General features: G+C 38.3%; 1 protein-coding gene across 2 annotated transcripts; it reads left to right on the forward strand.

The window, feature by feature from the left end:
- Nucleotides 1-78: 78 nt before the first annotated feature.
- On the forward strand, nucleotides 79-9,449 carry LOC103707011 (ruBisCO large subunit-binding protein subunit alpha-like). Of its 2 annotated transcripts, XM_026804617.3 has the most exons (9): nucleotides 326-616; nucleotides 807-969; nucleotides 3,815-3,936; nucleotides 4,111-4,318; nucleotides 4,477-4,622; nucleotides 4,702-5,008; nucleotides 8,263-8,714; nucleotides 8,874-9,196; nucleotides 9,349-9,449. In XM_026804617.3, exons 1-8 carry the CDS (start codon nucleotides 563-565, stop codon nucleotides 9,159-9,161), a joined length of 1,740 nt encoding a protein of 579 aa, XP_026660418.2. In that variant the 5' UTR covers nucleotides 326-562; the 3' UTR covers nucleotides 9,162-9,196; nucleotides 9,349-9,449. The 2 variants fall into 2 exon arrangements, with proteins under 2 accessions (XP_008789558.2, XP_026660418.2); XM_008791336.5 differs by having other exon boundaries at nucleotides 79-616; nucleotides 8,874-9,449.
- The last annotated feature ends 1,300 nt before the right edge of the window (nucleotides 9,450-10,749 follow it).

Here is a 10,749-nt window from a genome sequence, read left to right on the forward strand (position 1 = left end):
AGGGTCTTCATGATATGCGTTAGCTATAAATGTAAATCTATGCATCATTTATGTGATAAAACTATTGGTCTGGATCAGGTCTGCTGGCTCCAGGCCAATTGCTAGTGGAGAGCTAAAACTAAAGAAGTCCCTGATGAAGCCAATCAGGTCTTGAGGTTTCTATAGGGATGGTTTCAGTAGCGTAAACCATGAGCCCAAGCCCGAATCTTTTCGCGGCCTAACCTTTCTGTGATTCGCGCCCCTTGCTCCATGCGAGGCGCTCCGTAGCCAGAAACAGTACCGAGATTCCAAGGCTGCGCCAGGTGCGCGGGGTCGGTTATCGTGAACCAAACCCTAGATTAATTCTCCTTCGCGCCGTCTTTCTTTCTCGAAGCATCCAGATCTTGGAGTCTTCTGGAAGCTCCGGCATTCACTCCATTCCCACCCCGGCAGTACATACATAAGTAACAAAAACTCCTCTTTTCCTGTCGCTATTTCTCCGATCCAGGAACTCAAAACTCCTCTAGGCCAAAAAAGCGGCAGCCGCCTTTGATCCAAAGGCTCTCGATCCGTTTCCACGGAAATGGCGACGGCGAATGCGATCTTCTCAGCCTCCATCCTTCGCTCCCCTCTCCAGGTATTTCTCGTTTTGCTAGGGTTTCGGATTTGATTTATTTGTCGTGAGATTTTGTAGAGGGAGAGAGAAAAAATAAACTCGTTGTGGTGGTTAATTTGGTGTCACGATTAATTCCTTCTCTTGTTTATATCTCATGGTTTTTTTTCTTTTCCGTTCTTCAAATATTATTGTTTTGCGTTCTGGTATGCAGCGGGAGGGCTTGAGAAGGAGGGCGAGCCAGGGGCAGAGGCCGAGGCAGCTGGTGGTGCGCGCCAAGGCCAAGGAGATCGCTTTCGACCAGGCCTCGAGGTCTTCCCTCCAGTGCGGCGTCGAGAAACTTGCCAATGCCGTCGGAGTCACTCTTGGCCCTAGAGGTATTCCATGATCTGTATTTTGCTTCGGGAAAAAGATCAATCTTCTATTATCTTCATTCTGCTATGCCATGTCTCGCGCTTCTGCTATCATCATTATATTAGATGATGATTTTCTTATTGGATTGCGAAGGAGATGGCATTTACATATTGGATTTTCTCCAAATTTATTTCTCGCACTTTTGGTTGCGTTGTTTTTGTCACCCTCTCGACCTAGCGGCAAGTGCCAAGGAACATGGCAATAGCTGCACATGCATTAGGTCGGCCCCATGATCATGCAAGGAATCCTGCTAACCATAATTATAAACCCATCCCAGCAACTATCCAACAAACACAGCACGGTAAAGCTTCAAAACTATTGAGATCTAATAACTTCAATTGGCCATACGCCAATTCCAAAGTAACTGAATTAACATCGTCACAAGCTAAACATTAAAACAAACCTACTACCCAACCAACTAAACAATTCATCAAATTCTCCAAGTTTAACAAGTGTTACAAGACAACATTTAGAAAAGGAGGTTTGCAACAGCAAAAACTAAAACAATTTTGTTGGTTCACACACTTTTCGGGTTTTGCTCTAAACTCATCCCCAAGCACTACCTGCCAACCCTTAAGCGTTGGGATCTGAAAAGTGAGGGAATTAGTGAGCTCAAGGACCAGTAAGTAAACAAAAACCATAATTGGAAGGATCAAGCAAGTACAATAAAAGGAGCTTTTAACAATTTATGGATGCATAGAGCAAGAGAATTTAGTTAACAAAAATAGGATTTCCACAATCAAAATTGCACTTGTATTTTTAAAATGCAACCTACAAGACATTTTCTAAAATCAAGATCTCACATACAATTCTAATAAGCAATGCATAAACCATGCAAAAACAATTTTTAACTTATTATGGCCACATCATCCTTGTGAAAAGGCCCAAATTATCTTATTTCGCCCATGGAGATTAGGTCTAAAATCCCGCATTTAATCCTTGTAGGGTAGGTCAAAAATACCGCATTTAACCTCTACAGAGTAGATCCAAAATGGTCAAGTTTTGGAATGTTCAGACTTCAGAGTGCTAATGTATAATCCCACTGGCTAGGTCCAAAACATAACCAAATTGAGAGTCCAAAACAGAAAATTGATTCCAAAATATTCACAAGTTCAGTTTCATTGTGCTTTCCAAATTATAATAATGGCTCAAGGAGTTTACCAAATTTTCAAATCATACATAATTTATCCAAGAGTTTCCAATAGTTAACAAATGTGCATGGTTTGAAGGAAGAGTCCAAAGCACATTCAAAGGTATAAGGTTTCGAAGTTTTAAAGTTTTCGATAATTTCAGTATTCTGTTAAACATGTCTACTAATCCCTAATCATGAACATATAATTTTTGAAGAGATTTAAGAGTTCCGGTGTCACAATCTTTACTTGCACGATCCAAATGTGTGCATGTAAAGGAACATTTTTCAAGAATAATGGTTACAGTTTTTATTTTCGATGTCGTGTCAATGGCTAACTAATATCATGCTGTATTTGACGAGCATGAATGTGCTAACAAGAGAGCGCTGGTATGGATGTGTGCTAGTGGTGGCTCACATCACATGCAAATACTGATTCCTTATCATGGATACAAACCTGCACGGTCCGAAACTCTTAGCATTTAGAGGGCATATATGTATTTCATTTGAAAGAAGTGTTCCACGAAGTATAATCCATAATTTTCAATGCATTCTTGTAAGAAATTAATGTAAGAATGTATTTTAAAGATATGGTGTTAAAACTCTAGTTAGGTAGATGTTAGTTACCAAACAAGTTCGATCCAACAAGCAGACCCCTTCTACTCAATTCAATCTCTCTCTCATATTTAACAATCAAAAATAATTTTACATCAAAATATAGCCTCTAGAGTACTATAATAGGAAGCACCTCATCAAAACACATGTAATTTCTGAAAATTCAATGCAAGATAAAAATTTTATATTAATAAAATGCAATTTTAAAATTTACAAAATTTAATTAGAAATATTGATAGGCCCCAATGGATATTGTCGACTTTAGGTCTAGATTTTTCTAAAACAAAAGGGTCCATAAATATCAAAAATAGATCACTAAAAATTATAATATTGGTTTTATTAGAATCCTCAAAGCATGAGGATTCTAAGGGTATAAGCTATGTCATTGGAAACTCACCAGAGGTGATTGGCAACATGAACCTAGACCTAGGTTTTTCTTCAATCTAGCACAAAGCTACCACAGTCCATCAAATTAAAGGCAATAGAATTGGGTTTGCCTTCATCAGGCATGGGGCCTCGAATTTGACCTCTTGTTGTCCAAGATACCGGTAACCTCTCCTGACACAAGAAAGATGTACATTAGAATTAGATTGATGGAAAGAAGTACTACAATAAAGAGGGAGAGAATTAGTAGAGGGATAATCTCCCCAACATAGATGGAAAATAATAGAAAATGGGAGAAGGAAAAGGGAGAAAGAGGGTTGATCAGAAGAGAAAGATAGAAGGAAGGTGAAGATAAGGCAGCGAGGAAGAGACTACAAAGAGAGATGGAAGTGGAGGTGGGTGGATGATGGTAGAACAACCAGATGGATGGCGATAGGTGGCAGCACTCGAGTAGAGAAGCTAAGAGGAGAGTGAGGGAGAAGAGCGAAAAGGGTTGGGGGGTCCCCACAAGAAGAAAACAAGAGGGGCTCAGGTTATATGGGCTTGGCTAGGTCCAAGTCCAATCCAGGTTGGCTGAATTTTTTGGGCCGGGGTGTTACAGTTTTATGCCTTACTTGCATGACTGGATTCATAAGTTTATACCTGGGGATTCTTTGTTGATGTTTGCTTGTAATAAACAGGGAGGAATGTTGTGTTGGATGAATTTGGAAATCCCAAGGTGGTTAATGATGGCGTTACAATTGCTCGCGCTATTGAGCTTGCTGATCCCATGGAGAATGCAGGTGCAGCCTTGATACGGGAGGTATACACTTTGTTGCATTGCATCCTTCTTCTTTTGTACTGTCTTCTGGTACTTAGGGTGTCATTGCATGATCTTTTAAGGTGTTTTTTTCTCTTTGAAAATTAAATCTTGATAGATTTTAAAGTGCAATTGTATAGGGGTGGATGTTTATATGTTTCATTATCTTTGTTGAAGGTTGCAAGCAAGACAAATGACACAGCCGGTGATGGCACCACGACTGCATCAGTTCTGGCTCGTGAAATCATATTCTTGGGTTTATTAAGTGTTACTTCTGGGGCAAATCCTGTTAATATCAAGAAGGGAATTGACAAGACTGTGCAGGGGCTAGTTGAGGAGCTTGAAAAGAAAGCTCGGCCTGTTAAGGGACGTTCTGATATTAAAGGTGCTGGCAGTCCTTTTGTATGTCTGAGCTGACTTTGTGTGTTTTAGATGCTTGTGTGAACATTAGATGAATAAATCATAAATGTCTTTCTTTTTTTGATAAAAAATTATTAATTCCCAAGTGAAAATTTGCTAAAATTATGTTATCTGTTATTGCAGCTATTGCCTCTATCTCATCTAGCAATGATGAGTTTGTGGGCAACATGATTGCTGATGCTATTGATAAAGTTGGTCCTGATGGTGTTTTGTCTATTGAGTCTTCGTCATCATTTGAGACAAGTGTTGAGGTTCAGGAAGGAATGGAGGTGAGTCATCTTTAAAATCTTTCGAAACTATATGCGTTTGTTTTTCGTGTCTAATGCAGTGTTGTAATCATGCTTGCAGATTGACAGAGGTTATGTTTCCCCACAATTTGTCACGAACCTTGAGAAGTTGATCGTGGAATTTGAAAATGCCAAAGTTCTGGTGACTGATCAAAAGATTTCAACAATAAAGCAAATTATTCCTTTGTTGGAGAAGACAACACAATTGAGAGCTCCGCTGCTCATAATTGCTGAGGATGTAACAGGGGAAGCTTTGGCAACCCTTGTTGTGAATAAGCTTCGGGGTGTTCTCAATGTTGCTGCAATCAAGGCACCTGGTTTTGGTGAGAGAAGGAAGGCAATGCTTCAAGATATTGCAATTTTGACGGGTATGTTTGGAAGACTTTGTTTCTTTCAGAAATAATGTGCATTGTTCATGGTCAAATCATGTCTTGCTTCTTTATGCATGAAGCAGCTATACTTAACTGCACATGTCATCCAATCTTTAAATCTTTTAAATTTGCTCTTATGAGGAACTGACATCAATCTGTGAAAGTCATTCATTAGGTTCAAACTTCAAAGTGTTGTTCCATACTATACTTAAAAAGTCATTCTTGTCTTTGGTTAACTCAGTATGCATCACTTACTGGCTTTACTAGTGAATATGCATCAAATTCTTTATGGACCTGTAAAGTCAAACTAGATTTGATTTCCCACTTTTACTTGATTTTTGTTTAATATTTGATCAAATTGCATGCTTCATACAAAGGACATGCCATTGATCAATAAGAAGAGAAAAGGTGTTATTTTACATCTGAATTATAGAGGAATGCTTTATTAGGAACTAAACTCTGGAGGTTTTTATCCAGGTTTTGACATTGGTAATTTGCCCATTGTTCCTATGATTTGGTTATGTTTATTCTTAAGAAAAATGTAAATCAATGACAATAGAGACTGACATAAGTGCCCTTAAAATTGATGGTCATGAGATACTGTAATTCAATCAATTTGTTATCTTGGGTCCATCAGATGAACGATGGAAAGGTATTGCCAATCACAAATTCCTATATGTTTTAGGACTTTTTGTGTATATTTTTAGTTATTTAGTTAAATGGAGCTGTCCTTTCTAAGGCATATATAGCAGTATGTAGGTTCCTTCATGTGTGTGTACCCATTTCAAATCTCAGGAGGCGTTTGGTATGGGGTGATCATCCCAAAATCAAGAATGATGTGGGTGGAGGTGATGAGATCACCGTGTTTGGTTGTACTACGGTAATCCTACATGGCAGTGATCCCAAATTACTCTCACTCATCAAATCACCGCTCAACTCAGTGATGGGATGTCTGGCCTTGAGATCGGGTATCCAAGATCACCCTAGGGCAATGATCTTGGGCTGAAATTTAGGAACAAAAATACTTCTCAATCATATAAAAAATATTGTTATATCAATACACCATTATTATATTATATCATTATATTATATTGTATTATATTATGTTGATATTATTTATATTGCTTCTATTTGCCTTATTTTCCTAATCAAAATAAATATTAGTATTAAAAATAATATATTATAAATATAAATAGGAATATTAATTCTATAATAACAATTAATATATCTTTATTGGATTAATAATTTATAGGACTCATAAATATATTTTTATGAATATATTAATAATTAATATATGGTTAGTGATCTTGGATTCTTATGGAATACCAAACAAGCTACTCATGGATATTTGGAAATTTTTAATCACTGGAACATAGTATACCAAACGTGATGATCTTAGATCATCGAGGATCAGATTACTCAGGAATAAGAATTATTGGTGATCTAAGATCCCATTTGGGTCACCAAACTTGACCTTAAAGTTTTACAAGTTTTTGGTGATAAAGAGTTTTAGGTAGTTTTGCTATCATGTTGGTCATAAGTTGGTTTAAGGTCTCAGTGTGGCTCAAACTGGAGTTTTTGAGTTTTTGGAAGATGATTTTATGGCTGTTTAGTGAAACCAAAGTAGTGAAACTTTTGTTGGCAGCTTGTTTGGTAGTTGATTTAGAATTTGTTTTGGTGGGAGTATATGTTGGAACAACAACTTATTGTTTGGTTGATATATGATTATTGTCTTCACACAGTTTGTTCGGTATATTCATTGATATCCTAAATTTAAGCTATTTTTGCTTATATTATGTAAAGGAATAGTAATAGTAGAGATGGTGGATAAGGTGTCGAGGTGCTTTTGTGGTGCTACAAGACAAATACAGGATAAAACAAAGCAAATTATATGGTAGCAATAAGAAATTCATTTTCGTATTCAAAATGTTCTGCAGTAGAGTATTCAACTAACAAGATTGACATGATATAAAAGAAAATGTTGAAATGGATGCATGGTAATGCTAGGAGGGAAAAGTGAGGAACAGATATTTTAAAAGAGGCATATGTGTTGCACTATAAACATGACTACTGAAGGAACTGATGATATGAGCATTTGCAACAAAACTTAAGGATGCCTTAGTAATAGGGGGTACTCAGATCCATGTTATAAGGTGGTTGATGGCGAAAGTGATTCTCTAGACGTCAGGTTTGAAACTTTGTATTCACCAAAAAAGTAAAAGTAAAGATGGAGAGTAGAGGGGGCCCAGGGGGCTAAAGATGGACAGAAGCTGAAGAATGGATCTGTAAAGCCTTATATGTCCATTTAAGATTTATGAAGTGACTCCAGAATGGTTGGGACCTAGTATTGATGGCTATGGTTGTGGTCTTTCAATCTCGCTGCTGAGCGAAGTGAAATATATAGATTCTTAAAATTCTTTTCTATCCTTTAGACTAACTGAGATTTATCCTTTTGCAACCATGTAATAGGTGAGGAATACATAAAGCAAAATCTTAGTTCTCCTGAACTTAGGTGAGGCATAACTTTCTCTCTTATAGCTTTTCCGATTCATATTGGTCGGCATAGTCATTGGCTTAAACATTGGCCATGTAGCAATTTTCTATTTCTTTTTGCTCCCTTCATCTTTTTGATGTTGTACTTGGTTTCTTGGGTTCACCTGTTCCAGTTCAGTATAGCTCTTCTCCTTATGTGATAAAAGATTCTTAGTGAAAAATAATAATGGATCTTTGCATATATAACCCTGCAGTGCAAGGAGCTTTACATATTTTGTTTAGAGGAACCACCAGACTCAGTGCATGTGTACTTCAACATATGAACATGTGCATGTTTGTGATACATTAGTGAATATATGGGAATGTGAAACATGTGCCTTCTGAATACCTGACTATTCCGTGCATGCATTTACAGAAGCATGATCTTATAATTTAATGAATTGGCTAGTTTGGCAGCGTATGACCTGAGTTGAACTTTAGAAAAATGTGGTACCTTTTAATTATAATGTTTTATAAAGAAGCTCAGATGTCAATAGTACTGCAATCATCATTGTCTTTTTGTACAGAATAATGCCATTTTTTGTTCCAGGACTGACTTTTTACTTGTTCAAGTTAGTCTGTGCTTATCATGATTCAAATCGTAATCCATTCCTAGTTTAGTGAATGTCCCTATTATGGAAATCTATCAATAAAAATGAGCTCTTTCCATTAGCTTTTCTGATCTGAGTATCCTTATATGTTTCATCTTGTCCGTATAGGTGCTGAGTTCCAGGCCCAAGATCTTGGCTTGTTGATAGAGAATGCATCTGTGGAGCAGCTTGGCACTGCAAGAAAGGTCACTATCTCTCAGAACTCTACAACCATCATTGCAGATGCAGCAACCAAAGATGAGATCCAGGCCAGAATTGCCCAGTTAAAGAAAGAGCTTGCTCAGACAGACTCTGTTTATGATTCTGAGAAGCTGGCTGAAAGAATCGCAAAACTATCTGGTGGTGTGGCTGTTATAAAAGTTGGTGCTGCAACGGAGACGGAGCTTGAGGACCGCAAGCTCAGGATTGAAGATGCCAAGAACGCTACTTTTGCAGCTATAGAGGAAGGGATTGTTCCTGGTGGTGGTGCTGCCTTTGTTCACCTGTCCGCTAGTGTTCCTGCCATCAAGAACAAGTTGGAAGACCCAGATGAGCGCCTGGGTGCTGACATTGTGCAGAAAGTAAGTTATCTGATTCATCTTATTATTCATCCGTTTGTAATGTATTTATAGATGACTTTGCCTTTGCATCTGGATGAATTGTGTTACAAACGATATGCATTGGACTTGTTACTGGAGTAGCTTATTGAATCACTTTGCCTTTTAAATTGTATCGAGCAGGCACTGTTAGCACCTGCAGCTTTGATAGCTCATAATGCAGGAGTGGAGGGGGAAGTGGTGGTGGAGAAGATCAAGGACAGCAAGTGGGAGGTTGGTTACAATGCAATGACTGACGAGTATGAGAATCTCGTAGAAGCTGGAGTCATTGACCCTGCAAAGGTGGCCAGATGTGCGCTACAGAATGCTGCCTCCGTGGCTGGAATGGTGCTAACAACACAGGCCATTGTGGTGGAGAAGCCCAAGCCAAAGGCTCGCCCCGCTGCACAACCCCAGGGCCTTACCATATGAGATCACATTGGCTGCTTTTGTCTGTCGAGTACAAGGTTAGGGGAAGTCACAGATGAATGGGAGTGTCGTTTGAAGTAGCATTATCGGATTTACCTTTAAGTGGACTTTTCATTGTGTTTTCATATTCTCGTTAGTTTTTTTGAGATGCTTAATGAAGTCAACACTTGATATGATCGTACGAATGCAGGCATGCGGTAATTGTTTCACCATAATGAGGTTTTTTCGGTACAAGCACTGTAATGTCTTCCATATTCCAAGTTAATAGCAAGCTTGATTTGCATAATGTCATCACACGAGGTAATGTCTTTCATATTCATATAAGAATTGGCTGAATGGTTGTTTTGCATATGGCAAATCTCTTCATGCTTTCTTTTTTTTCGCTTTTCTTTCCTTCCTTGATCAGAATATGTTTTAACTCTTTATTCCATTACCGGTTTATATACTATTTGCGCCGGACTGTGTTAGTGTGTTGGTGATAATTTGGCTAGGAGCTGAGCCTTTGACCTTTGCTATTTCTGAGATGCAGCACATTGGAAACTTGTAATGGGATAATCAAGGCCTTAGTGTTATCATTTATTGCAATTATATGTTCATGTTTTAGTTTTATCAGTGCCAAAAAGCCAGTAATATAGAACAGTCTTCGAAAGACAATAAGGCACTAATGGAGATTGGGATGGATGGCAAGAACACAATTGCGCGAAGAGTGCTTAATTGGCACCTTGCAACAGAACACCCAACAAGAGGCACATTGGAGAAAGAGTGGTAATTAACATCTCTTTGCTGATCAAAGGCTACATGATTTCCATGCTGCTCCAGGTGGGAGAAATCCGTATAGCACCACGGTAAGATAACTATAGCAGTTCTTTCCATGAGAGAATGGTCTGAAGTTTAAATGGAGGCCATCACAAGCATTCATATTCCACTTTGGGAAGCTGTCAACCTGGACCTCGAATTATTCCCAAAGTTTAAATGCCCGACATCATATTTTTGATGTCCATAGAATTATTCCTTCCATGGGTCTGAAGTTTTGAGTACATAGAATTATTCCTTCCATGGGTCTGAAGTTTTGAGTAACATCCACGATTTGAACCTTTGGACTCTGAAGGCCTAGCCTTGAAGAGTGACAGGCCAACAAACTGTGCTAACAGTTGTTGACCTTAACTAAGGTTTAAATATGTGTGTGGATCTCATTCATTTCTTCTTCTTCTTCTTCTTCTTCTTTGTGAGAAATTTTGGAGGAAGTAAGGCACTTCCCCCAACTTTACTAAAAGTGAAAAATTATTTACAAAATGGTAATTACAAGGAGGAAGGAGAGTTACCGTGGTAGTCTCAAGGAGGTTTTTACATCAATGGAGATGGTGAGACACAAGATTTGTAAGCATCTTATGGCTATGCAGATATTTTCCCGTGCTTAGATTCTTCCACGAGTTGAAAGCGTGGAGAGTTTTCTAAGAATAAGGAAAGAGTGTCTTATAAGAAAGAATCTTGAGTTTCTCTCGTACCAATTGTCAAAAGCTATTAAAAGTTGGTCCCAACCCCTCCTCATCACCAACTATAATGTATTGGCTCTCCAAAACGTCCAAAGGGC

This window comes from Phoenix dactylifera, chromosome 10, assembly GCF_051530095.1.
Source record: "Phoenix dactylifera cultivar Ajwa chromosome 10, Ajwa_hap1_PhDact_Kaust_v1.1, whole genome shotgun sequence".
In the NCBI taxonomy this organism is placed as follows: Eukaryota; Viridiplantae; Streptophyta; class Magnoliopsida; order Arecales; family Arecaceae; genus Phoenix; species Phoenix dactylifera.